The sequence below is a fragment of the Cetorhinus maximus genome, chromosome 9, assembly GCF_964194155.1.
Source record: "Cetorhinus maximus chromosome 9, sCetMax3.hap1.1, whole genome shotgun sequence".
Taxonomy (NCBI): domain Eukaryota; kingdom Metazoa; phylum Chordata; class Chondrichthyes; order Lamniformes; family Cetorhinidae; genus Cetorhinus; species Cetorhinus maximus.
In genome coordinates, this window is record NC_135887.1 from 37,859,948 (window position 1) to 37,880,685 (window position 20,738).

General features: G+C 40.3%; 1 protein-coding gene across 14 annotated transcripts in view; it reads right to left on the reverse strand.

Moving 5' to 3' along the window:
- Window positions 1–20,738, reverse strand: part of mtmr4 (myotubularin related protein 4) — a 196,294-nt gene that overhangs the window by 62,103 nt on the left and 113,453 nt on the right. For all 14 annotated transcript variants that reach the window (XR_013577531.1, XM_078548543.1, XM_078548538.1 and 11 more), the window contains 3 exons: window positions 18,392–18,558; window positions 17,940–18,036; window positions 3,932–4,045 (listed from right to left, as the gene is read on the reverse strand). Coding sequence is in view for 13 of the 14 variants with exons in the window: in XM_078548543.1 (XP_078404669.1) it covers window positions 3,932–4,045; window positions 17,940–18,036; window positions 18,392–18,558 (378 nt within the window). In the remaining variant the exon portion in view is untranslated. The remainder of the gene's footprint in view (window positions 1–3,931; window positions 4,046–17,939; window positions 18,037–18,391; window positions 18,559–20,738) is intronic.

Below are 20,738 nucleotides of genomic sequence, written 5' to 3' on the forward strand. Positions count from 1 at the left end.
ACAGTCTCTTATGGAGGGACTTTATTAACTGCCTTCTGGAAGACCATGTAAGTAACATTCTTAGACATTCTTAACAGGTCAGGCAGCATCTATGGAGCAAGATACCGTTAACATTTCTGGCTGATTACTTATCAATAGATCTAGGAAAAATTAGAAATGTAATAGGTTTTAAACAAGGGAACGTGGGGAGGGTGGGAAAAAGAACAAAAGGGAAAGTCTGTAAAAGAGTAGATGACAAGGAGAGGCAATGGTGCAAGAAAAAAATGGTTTCTAGAGGAGGTGTGAATGGGCAGAATAATGAATACTGCTGCTAAAAGCAAAAACTGAAGTAACACCAAAAAACTTCAAAGAGAAAGGAAACAAAAGGAGGGTAGAGATTACAGTGTGAAATTGTTGAATCCAATGTTCGAGTCTGGAAGGCTGTAAATTGCCTAATCAAAAGTTATGGTGGCATTCCTCAAAGTCACATTGAGCTTCATTAGAACACTGCAGAAGGCCAAGGACAGAGAGGTCAGCATGAAAACAAGGCGGAGAATTAAAACGATAGGCAACCAGAAACTCGGGGTCATGCTTGTAGACCAAATGGAGGTATTCTGCAAAGCGGTCACCCAATCTGCATTTGGTCTCCCCAGTGTACAGCAGGCTACATTGTCAGCAGCAAATACACCACACTAAATTGAAAGTAGTACACATAAATATAGATGCTGTTTTTCTGCTTCACCTCTCTTTGATCGGCAGAAAGTTTAAGATATTTGGTCACCCTATGCTTAATTATAAATTCTGGTAATTCCCTGACAGGTGTTAGACTAACTGTTTTACAATTCGCTGCTTCCCCTCTCATACCTTTCTTAAATAGCAGAGTAATAGGCACAACTTTCCAATTTAAAAGTTGCTGAAGTGAGGGGACTTTATAGTTAAGGCATTGGCAATGTTCCTTTAAAACCTTGGGATGGAAACCATCTGGTATTGGGGATATAACTCATTAATGCCTTTCTTGTCTTCATTACTTTTTTTTGCTTACATTAATTTGGGCAAGTCCCTGACCCTGATTCAATATTAGATTCCTTGGGATTTCCAGCATGCTGACCATCCTCTGCTGTGATTACTGGCGCAAAGTAGTTATTAAATACCCCAGCCACTTGCTTATTTTCATTGATAATATTACCACAATCAGTTTAAGGGCACACAATGCTCCTGATCACCTAATGTAATTGTAAAAATTTGTGTTGATTCTGATATCCCTTGCAAGCTTATTTTCATACTCCGTTTTTGTAGCTGTTACTACTGATTTTGTCACCCTTCGCTGTTCTCTGTATCTTTCCCATTTGCCAGGATGTGTTATTTATAGCATTTTTGTGTGCTGGTTTACAGCATGGAAAGAGGCCCTTTGGCCCACGGTGTCCACGCCAGTCATCCAGCCCCTATCTACTCTAATCCCACTTTCCAGCACTTGGCCTGTAGCCTTGTATGCTATGGTGTTTCAAATGTTCATCCAAATACGTCTTAAATGTTGTGAGTGTTCCTGCCTCTACCATCCTTTCGTACAGAGAGTTCCGGATAGCCTCCACCACTGGGTGAAACATTTTTTCCTCAAATCCCCTCTAAACCTCCTGCCCTTTACCTTAAATCTAAGCCCCCTGGTTAATGACACCTCCACTAAGGGGAAAAGTTTCCTCCTATCTACCCTATCTATGTCCCTCATAATTTTGTACATCTCAATCAGGTCCCCCCTCAGCCTTCCCAGCTCCAAGGAAAACAACCCCAGCCTATCCAATCTCTCCAAATAGTTGAAACGCTCCAGCCCAGGCAACATCCTGGTCAATCTCCTCTGCACCCTCTCTAGTGCAATCACTTCCTGCCTATAGTGTGGCAGACAAAACTGCACACAGTACTCCAGATGTGGAGTATATTTTTTAGCTTTATGTTGTCTCTTGCCTCTTTCGTTGTCCATGCTGTTTACTTTTGGCAAGTAGAAATCTTGCGACTCTTAGATGTTTTATCTGATTCTGTTTCGCATTAAGTGCTTTTTTAAAAACCTCCACTGATCTTTTGTCGTTTTGCCCATTAACAGATTTGCCAAGTTTACTGTGGACAGTCTGCATCTCATCACATTGAAGACAGCTTTCTCTAAATCTAGAATCTTGATAGGTATTTCACATTTCTTTCCTTCAAACATCACATTGAACATGATCATGTTATTATGGTATTTGATAAATGTTCACACACCATACGGGGTTATTAACTAAATCTTGCTCATTACTAAATCTAATATGGCCCACCTCCTTATTGGTTTAGGACGCATTGTTGCAGAAAACTATATCAGACATACCAGAAGTCCACTATCATCTGACATGTGCTAGTTTGTTTATTCTAATCTATATGAAAGTTAAAGTCCCTAATTAAAAGCACCCTACCTTTGCTGAAAGTTTGCCTAATCTCTGCATTTATAGCATCTACCACTTCATAACTGCAGCCAGAACTATACTCAACTCCCACTAATGTCTTAACTCCTGCTCTACTTCTCAATTCTACCCATAAAATATCCACTGCCTGCTTATCTCTCATTATGAAGTAGTTTCATCCTTAATCAATAAGACTGCTCCTCCTCTACCTTCTCCCCAACTTTCCTGTAGCGACCTGGTATGTATAGTTCCCAGTCTTGACCAGCCAGGTCTCCGTAATGGCTATCATGTAATAGCCTTCAAGTTGAATTTGTGCCTGCAATTCATTCAATTTGTTCCTCATGCACACTTCATGCACATAAGTACATTTTTCGGGTCACAGATCATAACCTGTTTTTCTACTCTCTTCCATCTCATTTGTTTTTGAACTATTATCTAGAATACCTATTCCACCTGAGCTCTCTCACCCAGTACTGGTGCCAATCTCCCATGAAATAGAATCCTTCTTTCCAACACCACTCTTTCAGCCATATGTTCAATAAATCTACTTGTCCCTACACTAATTTGCATGTTTCCAGTAATAATCCAGCAAATATAACCCTGGAGGTTCTATCCTTTCATTTAGTTCCTAGATCGTTGTGTTTGCAAAATAGGACTCCTTGTCTACTCTTCCCCATGTTGTCAGTACCAATCTGGATCACAATGACTAGAAGCCCACCAACCCCCACCTCTCCAAGTGAAGCAGATTCAAGATGTCCTTCATCCTGGCACCAGGTGGGCAAATTATCATGGAGACTCTAGATCCTCCTTACAAAGGATGCTATGTCCCCCTAATTATTGAACCCTGTACAACTATTATGTTACACTTCTTCCTTCTCCTCCACCCTTTGGACAGCCTCCTGCTCCAACATGCTGTGGTCCGCATTCTGGCAGTCCTTCCAACAGTCCTTATCCTCACAGGTCGCATTACACCTGTTGAACAGGATCAGCTTTGCACACTAATGATCACTCTAACCTCGTTCTGAACCTGTATTTCGCTAGGAAACATATCACCATCACATACATAAACTTGATGACTCTTATGAATTATGATTATATAAGTGAACATAGCAGCACAGTGGCAGTAAGATCAAGAAGCTGTTATTCATTTTTTTTTTAAGAACAGTTGCTGAGGGAAGAAATGTTGGCTGGGACACTTGAGAACTCACTGCTCTTCAGATACAATTAAATACCAGGCTTGTTATCTAGAGCCTAAATATATTCCAACTCCTTCTGAACAAACTATGCTAAGCTTTACTAATGACCTGTAATATCCACAAGTTAAAAAAATGTCAGTTTTTACATTTAATTATGCATTATAACAGTCAATAAATGGAGTTCATTAATAACATGGTGTATTGCACACCATGGTAAGAAAATTATCTCTGATAAATCCATCTTATTTGGTCGTTTTGGAACATAAAAGCCTCCAGGTGGAGCTCTGTACTGAGAATGAAGAAATCGTAACAATTAAAATTTAAGAGCTTCACCTGTAAACAACCACAGGAATCCTTTTCCAAGATCTGAAGGTCCCTACGCTCTCCAACTGTTTATCTGTGATCCACACTGGAACGAGCAGCTTTTGGGGGTAACTAGCACACAACCTGGAAAGACAAATGCAACAAGGAATTAAAAAGGTGAGTTTAGTCCGACACCACCTTATACTTGTGATACAGACAATATGGGGTCAATACGAAGGCACAAAACAACTTTACAATACAGATGTTAGCAACAGCTGGTTAAAACCCATCCAACTTAATCCAAGACCTTAAAACTTAATCAAAGACAGCACTGTGTCTATATATTACACACGCCACAATTTCAGAGCCAAAACATACATTATATTACACAAAATTACAGTTTTAGCACTGCATTTATACATTACACGACACACACACACTGCAACCCCAGTTCCCCGTGTGTGGGACATATCTCACACACTTTAGTTCACAAACATTCATTGGAATCCCAGTGTCCATGTAAGAATTATATTACACATAATGTGGTTCCAGCGCTACTGTGCAAATATTATATCAGCCATATGGGCCAGGTCCTGGGCACCACGTGCATACATTATATTATAGAAGCAATGGCTCCCAGTATACATAATCTATACATATGAGGTTTCAGGGCCCCTAGTGTATGCATTATATCATGCAAATATAATAATTCCATGGTTCATGTATACATTATATTGTACATACCATTATATTTCACACAGCAGTAATTCCAGGTTCCTTGCATGTGTATATACACAGTGGTAAGCTGCCACATGCAAGCACATTATATTGTACACACCCAATGATTCTAGTCCCTTGTGCCTATATCATATTATTCATATGAGGTCATGCGTGTGTGTATAATGAAAAAACACTGTGGTCTGGATTGGTGTACGTATTATATAGTATACATTATTTTGGCTCAGAGTTCCTTCATGTGCATATTGGGATGAATTTTCTGTAAAAATGTGTGTGAGGGATGCATGCTATTATTCTGTAAAGAACCAGCAGCTTGTGACAACCAAGAGATTCCCCATGAATTGCAAGTTGCCATAAGCTTTGTGAAAACAACTTCTTGTCTTTAACTTCCCCATGAGTATCAAGAAGTTACTGTATTTACACATTTAATATGCAGTTAACTCACACCAGAGTTAAGTCAAGCAATTAATTGCCTAAGCACTCTTAATGACATAATTGCTAGTTACTGCCAATTATCCCTTCAGGCTCAGAAGGAGCACAACTTAAACTCTGCAGGTAGTGAATTGTTGTAGGAGATTTTAAAAACATCAAAATTAATTATTTTTCTTTTCCTTTGTCTCTTTTTTAAATCTCTTCATGATCCAATCTTTCTCTATTTCTGATTTCACACATTCTAATTCGTCCTCCTTCCTTGGTTTATTTCTCAATCCTTAAATCTCAGTGGTCAAGGAGATACACTGTCCCATTGTTCATTAAGGTCCCAGATGCCCTGTTATCCTCACTGCACTGTTACTAACTTATACTTACAGTAACTTACACGGCAGAACATTCCTGAGCTTAAGGGTGCAGGAAAAAGTCTTAATGAATCAGGCACACTGCATTATGACCTACTCTAACAAATTCCAGCACAGACTGTGGCTCAGAAGTCCAATATGTACATATACCTCACACAGACAGTTGTTCCAGTGTCGCTTGTGTACATTTCATGTTGGTAGTTTCAGTGGGCATGTGATGCCTTCACCAGCCATCCTTCTGAACTGCTGGACTTTGTGTGACAGGGACCTTAAAATGGAGGAGTGATTTCCAAAAATAGGAACAGCCTTTCATTATTCCATATCTAATTCTCAAAAGCATTTAATAAGAGCATACACATAGAAGTAGGCCTTTCAGCCACTCAAGGTTGTTCCACCATTCAATTAGATTATGGATGATTTGTATCTCAACTCCATTTACACATTTTGGTTCCATAATCACTCAATACCATTATCTAACAAAAATCCATCACCCTTATTGCTAGAAACTGAAATGTCTAGCCAATACTCAGTACCTTGTATGGTAAGGCACAGGGAACTAAGGGAGGGGGGTGCAGCCAATGATTAACAGAGCGGGATAGAGGGTTGTGGTGTGGGGAATTTTAAGGTGCAGGGTTGTAAAGCGTGGAATAGCAAACTTGAGGGAATGAGATGTAAATTGTACTTGTACAGGATGCAGTAGGGAACAGTGGAAAGTTGACCATAGGAACAGGGATATTCTTCCAAGCCTATTCTTCCATTCAATCAAATCATCTACCTGCAATGGTTCTGTAACTCATAATAACCTTGCCAAACCATAAAAATCTATTAATTTCAGTTTTGAAATCTTTTTGGGGAAGAGTAATCCAGAATTTCACTGTCCTTTTGTGTGAAGGCATGTTTCCTGACATCACCAAATAGTCTTGCTCTAATTTTTAGCTAACACCCCTTGTTCTGAACTCCCCCACTCGAGGAAATAGTTCCTTTACCCTATCAAATCCTTTAATCATCTTAAACACCTCACTTACATCACCCCCAACTCTTCCAAGGAACATCTCAACATAATTTTATCCTTTAGTCCTGGTATATCTGAAGACAGAATTATGGTAATCAATGTGTCTACAATTGAGGCATAAACCATATAAGAATGCATTAAAAGGACGTTCATTACTGATGTTGAAATATATTTCAAGGCCATTTAGTTACAAACAATTAACTTGTAATTAAAGTCAGTAAATGTATTCAAAAGTGACATGGGTTTTTATTTCTGATTGCAATAGAGTTTCCACTGACTGAAAGCCCACGCACCACTTAAATGAAATCTAAATGTGTTTGGCCCCTGATCTTCACGCACACGAATAAACGAACTGATCTAATTCCAGCTGGCAATCAGCTTACTCAATGGGGTGACCGTTCAAAATATACAAGCACTTTCTAAAACCAAATCAATACTGAAATAGAATTTATGCCATTGACTCTTCTAGCAAATATCATGTTGCAAGTTGTGAATTTAATGTGCATTGTGGTTGCCAAGTTATGCAAATTGAAGACATTTTTCAACTTCTTGGTGGGTTAAAGTGCCAATACTATAAGTACTGAAAAACAACTCAACTCCAAAGTATCGTTGAGAGGCAACATCAGTTTAAAAACTTACAACAGACATAACAAATAAAATGATAAAACAGTTTTTTTAAATTTACATTACCTTCACCAGACATTGCTCTCTTTCACATAAATGTCTGGGACATTTTTTTTGAAATGAATTCATTCAAAAGCTACTAAATTCTCTTGTTTTTACACATCATGGAGTCAATATTATGGACAATAGGCTGTATCCTTCAAACTGGCAGAAGAATTTAAATCTTTAATAAGATCAATATCTAACAATACCTTCTGGTGAGCTAACACAATAGATGGAGATGAAACTGATCAATGTAAAATAGAGGCTTTAGAATTCCAGCCTTTTATATCATTGATCTCATCAGACAACAGACTTTCATACGATCTACAGTTTTCTAAATATTTACATTCAATTTCCCCATTCCCTAACATCTCCTCTGTTCCTTTTTTGTTCTGATACAGAATCACAAACCATCACTTATGAATCTGCAAGTTCGATCATAACACATTAAGTACTGACCTTAATGGTCTCATCCTTCAAACATTTAGGTTTAATGGGATATTCCAGCATTAAACATCATTGAAAAGAACACTGGTGTGCAAGGCTCCCAAGTAAACAAAACAATTGCACTGCAAGTTGAAGAACCAATTTGAAATCCAGCCTTTCAACACATTATAGATTGACACATAATTACACTAATGACTCCAGATTTCAGTAGAGGGTGGGTTTAATTTTTGAACTCATTGCATTCAACCATCTCTGGATTTAGTGGGTTTTAAACACAGCCTCACTGTATGCAGCAGGGCAGAAATACACGCACCAAAGGTATTTCTGTCATGAACAATGTTCCTTTTAAGGACTGACGTAAAGGCAGTAACAATGAAACATGCACCTGGGAAATGCAAAGTACTGAAGATTTGGAAAGATCCTTCACAAAGCCCTTGTTCCTTCATTATCTTGCTTCACCTTGAGGTTTTAGAAAATGTAGTATATGTACATCTCCCATCTACTGCTGCACCAAGAGTCTTAATTTCTCAATACCATGAGAACATGTACAACAGGTGGACAAAGAGAAAGGGATGAAAGTATATGGAACAAGGTGGGTAAATATGACTGACTATTTGCAAACACCAACATGACTGGGTGGGCCAAACAGCCTGTTTCCATGTTGTAATTTCTATGCATGAGTAGCTTAAAACAAGTTGTTCGGTCCATCTGCAGCTCGGTAGGAATTTTCTTGCACATCAGATGATAAAACTATAGTGAGTAACTAGATACCTAAAACAAGAACAAGATACTTAAAGTTTACCCAGCTGTTGCTAAGGGCTCAAAGATGTGGCGGAAGATGTAACAGAGTGCAACAGAGTCAGAGCTCCCTCAGAATAGCTCAATTTCAAACGAAGAATTAAGAGCTCCAGGTAAAGGATAGTCTGTGTAGCACTCTGCAAACAGGAAGATGTGATGTGCGAGGTTCTACTGCAAATATGTCACATAAACCTCTTACAAGACTACAAAATGTAGGATGCAACAGCTAGCTCGAATTAAAACAGAAATGTCAGCAACTTATGTGTTTTTTGAACAGCACCCAGCCACACCTGCACGATGCCTTGACATGATGGCTATGGCGCCATCCAGTCTTTCACTTATGCCAAATTAAGGAGAAAGAAATGGATTTTATTGTATGCTTCCAAAGAGAAAAGAGCAGAGTGACTATGCACAGCTAAATAAGCACAAAGGCATTATAAAGATACAATATAACCAAGCTAATTCAGGATCATCGCGCAAAGATACTACACGGCCAGAGCAAGAAGGGGCCATAATATACATACATATTGCACAACTGAAGGCTGTGCATAAATACCGCAGATCCAGAGATTTTAGAGTAGGAAAAAAAAAATCACTGTATAGATATTGCTAGAGGAGAGCAGACCAGAGCAAAGTCATTTTTCTACCGACACTGTGCAGCTAAAAGATGGGGCTAATGCATCTAGAGAAAGGAGAAGTCACTGTAAACAGATATTGAAGCAATACAATATTTATTCATTAAGATAAAGCCACTGTAGAACATACAAGAGGTAACTATCACTAGGGCTTGCACCTTTCTAACATGACTGCTTCTAAAGGTGTATGCCATATCCATTTCTACAGCTGTACAGTATTTATGTTGTAACATACTTCCACAGCTGTACAGCATTTATGCACTACAAATTCTCCTTTACCTCTGTGCCGAGTGATCTCTACTACATCTGCAGTCTACATTTTATTTTTACTGATGTCTTTTAAATATTACATTTTACTTTCATGCTAGTTAATGTAAAACTTAATTACTTGGATCTGTCCATGAATATCTGTCAAATTGCACTGTGTAAAACGTTTCCATATTCACACACTTCAACAATTATCAATCTGAAGTAACCACTACAAGGTTAGCCACTTGATCCAAGTTTCAGAATATAATAACCAATGAGGTAACATTGCTTTTCTTATGAAGGTTTTTTCCTCTATCTGCTTTAACACAAGTTCAGTGACCTATGGCAATTGCATTGACTTGTCTGGTATTTCAGAAATATGTACATGTAATATCATTAGTGTACAAGAGCACCATGAAATGTGCATGCTGTTGCAGAATCTTCTCTTGCTGGCAAGAGAGATACTCTTGAAATGATCTGACTTTGCAAAACAGAGTTGTTTACAGGTGGCTTGTTTGCAGAGCTAAGAAGTACTACCTCATTCATGCATCGAGTACTCCTTCTAATTCCCCCTTTACTTTATTTAGTGACATCCAAGTTGCAATAAGCAGTTAATGCTAAAATGCGTGTTCATGTAATGTATAATCAGCAATGTGGTTGAGAGATCATGCTGTCATTCAGAGATTTAATGAATGCCAAGTGATCCAAGACCACAGAATTAGAATTGTTACAGTGCAGAAAGAGGCCATTTGGCCCATTCTGTTTGCACCAGCTCTCCAAATGAGCAATTCACTTAGCAAATTTTCAATGCTGCTACTTAAAAATCATCATTCATCCAAAAGTATGGAAAAAATATATTTACAATTTCAGGACATTCCAAAGTGCTTTACAGCAATTGTAATACTTTTGAAGTGTAGTCTCTGTTGTGATGTAGGATATATGGCAACCAATTTATGCATAGCGAGGTCCACAAATAACAACGTGATAATGGTGAGATAATCTATATTATTGATGTTCATTGAGCGATGAATATTGGCTAGGAACCAGCAATAACTCCCATGCTCTTCTCTGAAGCAGTCCCAGGGAATCATTTTACATCTTCCTAAGCAGAAGACAGGGCTTCAGTTTAAAGCCTTATCCAAAAGATGGCATCTCCAACAGAACAGCACTCTCTTAGTACTGCACTGGACTGTCAGCCAAGATATTGTGCTCAAGTCTCTTGATTGGGACTTGGAGCTCACATCCTCTGAATTAGAAGCCATAGCTGATACCTTAAAAAAAGCAAGTAGGATGGGAGGGTCTTGGACAATCTCAAGGATATCAACTCACTAATGAACTATTTTGAAAACAAACATTTTGGATCAATCTTTCCAAATAAGAGTTGATGTACTTGGTTAAGCCTCACTTGGAATATTGTATCCCATTTTGGTCTCTTCACATGACGAATGATATTGAGGTTTTGGAAAGGGTGCAGAAGAGGGCCTCTAAAGTAATTCCCAGCACAAAAACTGGAGCTATACACTTTAGAAAAGCATAGACTTTTAAGATGGATTTTGTGAAATATTTGCATTCATGTAACCAGAGGGTCATAAGATCATAAGAAATAAGAATAGCAGCTCATTCAGCCCATCAAGCCTGCTCCACCATTCAATAAGATCATGGCTGATCCGATTGCGGCCTTAACTCCACTTTCCTATCTGCCCCTCATGACCCTTGACTCTCTTGTAAATCAAATATCTGAATATACTCAAGGCTGAGTTAGACAATGACCCAGCTCCCACTGCTCTCTGTGGAAGAGAATTCCAAAGACTAATGACTCTCAGAAGAAATTCCTTCTCATCCCTGTCTTGAATGGCAGACTCCTTATTTTTAAACTTTACCTCATAGTTCTAGATTTCCCCACGAGGGGAAATATCCTCTCAACATCTACCCTGCCAAGCTCCCTCAGAATTTTTTTGGAACATAGGAGCAAGAATAGGCCATTCAGCTCTTTGAGTCTGCTTCCCCATTCAACAAGATCAAAGCTGATCTTGTTGTGATCTCAGCTCCATTTTCATGTCTGCCGCCCCCCCACCCCGCCCCCCAACTCCCCCAAAAAGCTCTTTACTCCTTTGCCTAACGGAAATCTATCCAACTCTGCCTTGCATAAATTCAAAGACCCAGCCTCCACTACTTTCTGCGGAAGAACATTCCACACACCAATGACCTTTTGGGGGGGGCGGGGGGGGTTATAACTTTATGTGATTCATATGCCAGGACATCTAGATCCCACTAGGTTACGTTTATGTTTCAATAAGATCACCACTCATTCTTCTACACTCAAATGTGTATAGGTCGAACCCGCTCAACATTTCCTCATAAAACAACACCTTCATTCCAGGAATAAGCCTCGTGAACCTTCTGCAAAGTGCTTCCAATACAAGTGTATCCTTCCTTAAGTAAGGATACCAAACTGTACACAGTACTCTATCAGTGGCCTGTACAGTTGTAGCAAGACTTCCCCTACTTCTGTATCCCATCCCCCTTTAAGTAAAGGCCAACATTCCATTTTCCTTCCTAGTTACTTGCTGTACCTGTATGCAACTTTTTGTGATTTATGTATAAGGACACTCAGATCCCTCTCTACCGCAACAACTGGGGTAGTTATACATGTGTTCAGGCCACGTGTGGACTCCTGCAATGATTTGTATCATGAGTGCTTCTCTTCATGATTTAGTCAAGGATTTGGCACCAGGGGTTCATTCCTTAAATTTGCTAATGACGCAGGTCTGCAGAGGAGTTAGGACATTGGATAAAATAAAATCTGCAGTGACAATTCCTCTGGGGAGTGCAGCCAGAGCCCAGCTGCACAAGGTGGGAGGAGAAAGAGAGGAAAAGCAAAAGTGGTAGAAGACTCAATAGTAAGGGGTACAGACAGGCGTTTCTGCGGCTGCAAACATGACTCCAGGATGGTGTGTTGCCTCCAGGATGGTGTGTTGCCTCCTTGGGGCCAGGGTCAAGGATGTCACTGAACGGCTGCAGGGCATTCTGAAGGGGGAGGGCGAACAGTCAGAGATCGTGGTTCACATTGATATCAATGGCATAAGTAGAAAGATGGATGAGGTCCTGCAACAAGAATTTAGGGATCTAGGTAGCGGGGATAGCGGGGGGTTGGAGATTTAAACTAATTTGACAGGGGCTGGGATATGGAGAGGAGGTATAGCAGTGGGTGATGCACAGACAAGTATAGAAGAAAAACCAAATCAGTCTGGAGGGCAGAGCGTATATAGTCAAGTTAAGGCACAAGGGAGCATGGCAAGACTGAATGGCATTTATTTTCATGCAAGGAGTCTTGCGAATAAGGCAGATGAGTTGAGGGTGTTGATTAACACATGGGGATGTGATGTCATGTCTATCACGGAGACATTGTTGAGGGAGGGGCAGAACTGGCAGCTCAATATTCCGGGGTATAAAATCTTCAGGGGAGGCAGGTAGGTGGGTGGGTGGGGGGTGTAAAAGAGGAAGTGGGGTCACAATATTGATCAAAGAGTCAATTACTGCAATAAGGAGGGATGATATCTTAGAAGGTTCCTCAAATGAGGCCATATGGGTAGAATTTAAAAACAAAAAAGGGGAAATCACATTGCCGGGAGTGTACTATAGACCCCCAAACAGTCAGGGAGAGATAGAAGGGCAGATATGCAGGCAAATCTCAGGGAAGTGTAAAAATAATAGGGTAATAATAGTAGGGGATTTCAATTTCCCCAATATTAACTGGGATAGACAAAGTGTGAAAGGCTTAGAGGGGGCAGAATTCTTAAAATGTATCCAGGAGAGCTTTTGAAGCCAGCATGTAGAAAGTCCTACAAGAGAGGGGGCAATGCTGGGCCTAATTTTTGGGAACGAAGGAGGGCAAGTGGTAAAAGTCTCAGTGAAGGAGCATTTTGGTGATAGTGACCATAACTCAGTAAGATTTAAGGTACTTATGGAAAAGAACAAAGATGGACTGGAAATAAAGGTTCTGAATTGGGGGGAAGGTTGATTTTAATATGATAAGACAGGATCTGGCCAAAGTGGACTGGGAGCAGCTACTTGTAGGAAAATCTACATTAGAGCAGTGGGAGTCATTCAAAAAGGAAATAGTGAGGGTGCAGGGCCAACATGTTCCCACAAAGGTGAAAGGTGGGACCAACAAGTTCAGAGAACCCTGGATGTGGAGGAATGTACAGGATTGGATAAGGAAAAAAAAAAGGAAGCTTAAGGTAGATACTGAGTGCTCAAAACAGCGGATGCTTTAGAGGAGTATAGAAAGTGCAGGGGGTTACTTAAAAAAGAAATTAGGAGAGCGAAGAGGGGGCATGAAAAAACACTGGCAGGTAAAATAAAGAAAAATCCAAAGGCGTTTTATAATTATATTAGGGGCAAGGGGATAACCAGGGAAAGAGTAGGCCCATTAGGGACCAAAGTGGCAATTTTTGTGAGGAGCCAGAAGATGTAGATGAGGTTTTAAATGCATCTGCATTCACTATAGGGAAGGACAATGCAGGTATAGAAATCAGGGAGGGGAACTGTCATATACTTCATCCAATTAGCATCGAGAGGGAGGCGATATTAGCGGGCTTAAAATTGGATAAATCCCCTGATGAGATGTATTCCAGGCTGCTATGGTAGGCAAGGGAGGGGATTGCAGGGACCCTGACATTAATTTTCAAATCCTCTCTGGCCACAGGAGAGGTGCCAGAGAACTGGAGGACAGCTAATGTGGTACCATTATTCAAGAAGGGTGGTGGGGATAAACCAGGCAACTGTAGGCCAGTGAGTAGGGAAACTTTTGGAAAAAATTCTGAGGGACAGAATTAATCTCCATTTGGAGAGGCAAGGATTAATCAAGGATAGTCAGCATGGCTTTGTCAGGGGGAGATCGTGTCTAACAAATTTGACTGAATTTTTCAAGGAGGTGACTTGGTGTGTAGATAAGGGTAGTGCAGTTGATATAGTCCAAATGGACTTCAGTAAGGCTTTTGACAAGGTCTCGCATGGGAGACTGGTCAAGAAGGTAAGAGCTCACGGGATCCAGGGCAATTTGGCAAATTAGATCCAAAATTGGCTTAGTGGTAAGAGGCGGAGGGTGATGGTCGAAGGTTATTTTTGTGACTGGAAGCCTGTGTCCAGTGGCATACCGTACCGCAGGGTTCGGCGCTGGGCTCTTGCTGTTTGTAGTGTACATTAATGATCTAGACATGAATGTAGGAGGTATGATCACTAAGTTCACAGCTCACATGAAAACTGGTGGTATGGTAAATAGTGGGGAGGAAAGCCTTAGACTACAGGACGACATAGGCGGGCTGGTCAGATGGGCAGAACAGTGGCAAATGGAATTTAATCCTGAAAAATGTGAGGTGGTGCATTTTGCGAGGACTAACAAGGCAAGGGAGTACACGATGAATGGTAGGACATTAGGAAGTACAGAGGATCAGCGGGACCTTTATTAGTCGAAGCACTGAATACAAGAGCAGGGGGGTTATGATGGAGCTGTATAAAACGTCAGTTAGGTCACATCTGGAATATTGTGTGCAATTCGGGTTACCACACTGTAGGAAGAATGTGATTGCACTAGAGAGGGTGCAGAGGAGATTCACCAGGAGGTTGCCTGGGCTGGAGCATTTCAGCTATGAAGAGATACTAGATAAGCTGGGGTTGTTTTCCTTAGAGCAGAAAAGGCTGAGGAGGAACCTGATTGAGGTCTACAAAATTATGAGGGGCATAGATAGGGTAGATAGGAAGAAATTTTCCCCCTTAGTGGAGGGGTCAATAACCAGGGGACATAGATTTAAGGTAAGGGGCAGGAGGTTTAGAGGGATTTGAAGAAATTTTTTTTTCACCCAGAGGGTGAGGGGTGTCTGGGACTCACTGTCTGAAAGGGCCTCTTTCCGTGCTGCAAAATTCTATGACTCTAATCTAGATAGACGGAGTCCTGTTTGGCAGATGTCTGTCAATGTGCATAAATACAATGTGTTACATCGAGGTCATGGCAACTCAAAACTCAAGGCACACGTATGCAATTCAGGATTTTCATTTAAGGCTGTAGAGCAGGAAAGAGATCTGGGGATTTAATTCTCGAAACACGGAATGTCTATGAAGGATATAGAGAGACATCTATAACCAAAATAGTTAAATACATAACTAGAAATACAACACTTTCCCTATACAAGATCTAAAATCATAGATGGAATCTTAGGATATACCACATAGAGTCACAGTAAGAGAAGTGACGGGGGGAAGTTTATCATGACATATAGCATTGAAGCCATGCCAGAGCAGTATCAGAGCCAGAGCACAAAGGAAAGGTACTGGAGGTGGTTGTAGCAGCTGACAATGTCAAAAGCAACAGAGGGAATGAGGAAGGGGAGAACAAAAAAAAAAATCACAGCCATATCTGAATGGCATAATTTGTGACTTTGAGGAAAGGAGACTTGGCGTTTGGAGGGTTGTTGACGAAAAACTTTTAGGAACTAAGTTGCTGGACAATGGTGCGCTTCAGGACTGTGGAGAGAGAAATTTGAGACACAGGTAAAAGGGATTTTTTTTTGAGGATTGATGATGATAATGCTGGTTTTGAAGGAAGGAAAGACAATGGTGGCGAATATAGGGTTGATGACATCAGTAGGGTCATGGCTCTCACAACTAATGAGGGTGGCCCCTCATTCAAGGTGATAGTTTCCATTGGCATAATACTGGCCAGGACACTGGGGTAACTTCTCTGCGTCTTCTCCGAATTAGTGGAATGGGATCCTTTACATCAACTTGAGAGAGTAGTAGGGATTTGGGTGATGAAAGTGGAGGTAAGATAGATTGAGTGGAAGATGGTGAACAAGAGAAGGCTGGTGTTTTAAAGTGTACTCTTGAGGAGGTTGTGGGCCATCTGCTTTCAGAACAAAGGCAATAAATGAGACTAAAGGGGTATGGGATGGACAAGACATATTTTAGACGGTGACAGACTTGAGTTCTCAAGGATATGCGTAACAACAAAATCAAGGGGGTGGGGTCAAGGTTTGAGGGGTGGGAGTCAAACAGATTGTCTCATTATTGGAGATTTTTAACTATTCTCCAGGAAAGGGATTTTAGGATTAGTTTACATGATGACCTGCGATCAAGTTAAATTAAGTTCACATGAGGCTGTCAGAAACCAGTACTATGATCTTATATGTCAGATTAGTTTAATTAATAGGGATCATTCACCAGATTTTACAGCTACACCCGTGATGCCAAAATGGCTTTGTGTCACTGAGCAAAGCAGGGGGTCTCAGCTAACCAGGCAATGTAGATGCCATGGTTCTCACAACTATTGAGGTTGGCCCCCCCATTCATGATGATAGTTTTCATTGGCAACTCAGCATAAATACTGGCCAGGACACCAGTGGGGCAATGTCTCTGTCTTCTTCGAATTAGTGGGATGGGATCCTTTTCATCAACCTGAGAGAGCAGACAGGGCCTCGGTTTAATTGCGTGACAGAAAGACTACGTCTATGACAGTGTAGCATTCCCTCAGTACTGCGTTGCAGTGTCAGCCTAGATGTTTGTGCTTAAGTTTCTGGAGTGGGGCTTAAAGCCACAACATTTTAACTTGGAGAACAGGGAGCTTGAGAAAACAAGGTGAGCAAGTCAGTCAGGAAAGGGACTTTCATTTAAGTAGTTGAGATCAGGGTCACAGAGAACAAGTTGTTATTCTAAACAGAGATAGAAAGGGTAGGTAGGAGAAGATTTTGATGACGTAATAACCTTGAAGACTGAGAAGGCAACAGGCTAAGAACCTCAAAGGGTGGGAAGTGAATGAAATGGAAAAACAGGTGATAAAGTGAGAAGGGATTGGAGATTAGTCATAGTGTCAGAGTGACAAACTGATCAATGGATGTGGTGGATTATAAAGCCAGGCAAGGAAAGGATTCAAAGTCACTAAGCCAGGTGACTGTCAGGTCCCGAATGTTGTGGCATTCCTTCAGTGCAAGGTCACGGATAGTCTATTTTTTTGTAATTTGCATAGAGGTTTTGCAGGGTGATGTGGTGGGGGAGGCTGGCTGTCCACTGCAGGGGGTACCATTAAGGGAAACTCACTAGGGGCCTGAACAGGAAAGAAAAATGGATGGGGAGGAGATTAGATAAATTTACTTCACAGAACAAGACAGCTGAAGAAACAACAACTGAGGGAATAAAGCAAATTGGGTGACTTCTCAATAGCATGTAATATGAGTCAGTTTGAGGTCTATGGAGGGAAAAGCATTTAATGGGAAGTTGAGGGTGATGGGATTCAGGATTGGGGAATTGGGTGAGCAAAGAATGATTTACTTGGCAGTGACGGAGGATGAAAGATGTTGACACAAGTGGAAGATGTGAAAAATAGTGAAGGGAGAAAAGAAAATTGGGTAGAGCTCAATTTCTAGCAGTATTCAATATGTGTATAAGTGGACCAGAGCAATAGAATTTAAGGGAGGTTAAGACTGTTGTGATTGATGTAATCTGCTACATAATTCGCTACGTAATCCTACCCCACAATCCTGCAGTGCAGTGTATCTGTCCTGTGATCTTGCAAGCTCGAGTGGCCCAGCCACTATCCTGGCCTCTCAAGTATTTAGCTCTGTCATTTGCTAATCAGCGTGCATGTCACATAGCAGTCCAAATAATCATTTTCACATCTTGTTGTTTAGACATTAGAAATCACTCACTTATAATTGCTGTTAACTTCACTGACTCTCCAAACATTTTGCAGATCAAAATGCATTCTTTCTACTTCCATTTCAAACCGGTGGCAGACATGATCTCCTGAAGAAACAGAAGAGGAGCTAACAATTAGGTTTAATTATAATAGAATATAGCAAACAAATATTTAAGACTTTAGTTACTTTGGCATTTTTTGGTTTTCTTTGGTTCCATTAATTGTTGTTGTTCATAGTTTCCTTCATTAGCCAGGATAGTAGTACAAGAGAAACCATGCAACCCACCTCATTTGGCAAAGGTAATCTACTCAATATGATACCAGGGATACAAGAGTGATTCTTAAATGGCATATAAAGAACTGCCAAAATTAAACATCATTCACCAGTATGTCATAGACCGCCCCCACCACTCCACTCATCTGGCATTTCCTCCCTGACCCACCATTCATCACCCTACTCACCTGGGCGACAGAGGTGGACATGCTGATCTTCCTCATCTGCACAGATTCCCAGGCACCAGGCATGATAGGCAAAGGCAAACAAATCCTCCAGTCTGGTCGGGTGGGCAATCACTTTGTTTAATCTCTTCAACCATTCCTGACATTGCTTAAATGTAGAAAAATGACACCTGTGGAACAGCAAGAATTTAGAAAATAAAGCACAACCAACAGTAAATTACCTATATACTGAACACTGCAAATGACCAGATCTTTGTGAATATTCCTAGTCATCCCTTTCCATTAAAACCCCAATATTTATTATTAATTTGGAAAAACACTCAAGACATGATCATCTTAATTAGACATCACCATTCAGTTGTAAATCAAAATAATAGAGTATAAGAACCAATACAGCGGTGTCCTCTTTTCAGAATCATTGCCTGTAGTGATAAGGATATAGTGCTGAAATTGAACTTGCAAACCCATTTACATCAGCTCTTATTTTCCATTAGTTATATATATCAGTAAAAGTTGTTAGTTTTGAACGCTACAGGTTAGCTTCACCAGGTGTGTTATGCTACAGTATGTCATACGGTGCTGCACAAAACAGTACAGGTGGGTCAAACATAACACAATGGATAGAGTAAACAGAGCAATGCAAAAATATGATGAATCATTGCTAGGGTCCCCAAGGGCTGTATGTGCGCCTCTGATTAACAATTGGAAATTCAGCCCTACATGACTGTCTGATATTGAGCAACAGTTTATGAATATAAAACTGCATGGCTTCAGTTGCGTAGGGATTGGCTGTATCATGGTACGTTACAACAGGCTAGGTAGATTAGCTAGTTGGTCTTTAAATGTTTGATATGTCGGGCTGTTCATTTGAAAGTCAGATGAGACATTTGCACTACGATCTCTTAGTGATGTGTGATTTAATCTACGACAACTAGCACAAACTTGTTGGATTAACCAGAAAGATTAGTGTATCCAGACATCCACAAAATGGGACCCATCACCACCCAAATACCTATTTATCTGCTTCAGGCAAAGTGCAGCTTTTTACTTAGTTATTGTTTACAGGAAATCAAAATCTTGTGAACCAATGAAATAACCCACAAAGTATTTGAGAGAATACATTACCTCTGAGGCCCCATATCCAGGAGACCTACCACTCTCAAATTCAACAATTTTACCTTCTACTTAGTATTATCCACAAAATAGTGATTTCTGACTATAGCTACAGACACTGCAGTGGTCAGTTAAATGCAGGTTGACTCTTTATGCACAATCTTTATCCATATACTACTAAGATTAGTGTAGCTACAGAATGTCCTGAGAGACAGAAATATCCTAGCCAGGTGTCACACCGCTTCTCAAAGAAATGCTGGAAACAATCCATATATATAGTCAGCAAGAGACAGAAGAACAGAAAGGCAACATGCAGTCAGAGGGGCCATTCTGAGGCTGGTCATCCAATAAAGTTCATCTGAACTAGACTCCATTGCTAAAGTTGAACATAGGTTATGGGTATGAGACATTCAGGAAGGACAGGAAGCTGGGAAAAGGTGTTGGGGTAGCTCTGTTAATTGAAGAGGGCATTAGTACTGTAATGAGTGATGACCTTAGTTCTAAAGATCAAGACGTAGAATCAGTTTGGGTGGAACTATGAAACAGCAAGGGGCAGAAAACATCGGCGGGAGTTGTTTATAGGCCACCAAAGGAAGGGTAATATAAATCACAGTATAAATCAGGAAATTAGAGGTACGTGTAACAAGGGTAATACAGTAATCATGGGAGATTTCCATCTACATATAGACTGGATAAACCTAATGGGTACTAATGTTGTGGAGGACAAATTCGTGGAACGTATGCAAGATAGTTTTCTAGAGCAGTATGTTCCAACTAGGGAATTGGTTATTTTAGATCTAGTATTGTACAATGAAAAAGGGCTAATTAAAAATCTTGTTGTAAAAGAGCCTTTAGGAAAGAGTGGCCATAATATGATAGAATTTTACATCAAGTTTGAAAGTGATGTAGTTCAATCAGAAACTAGGGTCTTAAATCTAAGTAGAGAAGCTATGAAAGTAAGAGGGGAAAATCGGCATAGTAGATTGGGAAACTACATTAAAAGATATGACAGTAGACAGGCAATGGCTAACATTTAAAGAACTGTTATGATCCCAGCTGACGACAAGCCTGATCCCAGGGTGGAACCCAGCTTGATTGATCCTAACTTTTATTTTTTGTTTTGATATGTGGAAAGTGGCTACTGAACAGTCACAGAAGTCAGCTAATAAACAAAAAAAAAATTTATTCAACAAGAAAAGATGAACTATATTACAATACTCCTTCACCCACAACTATA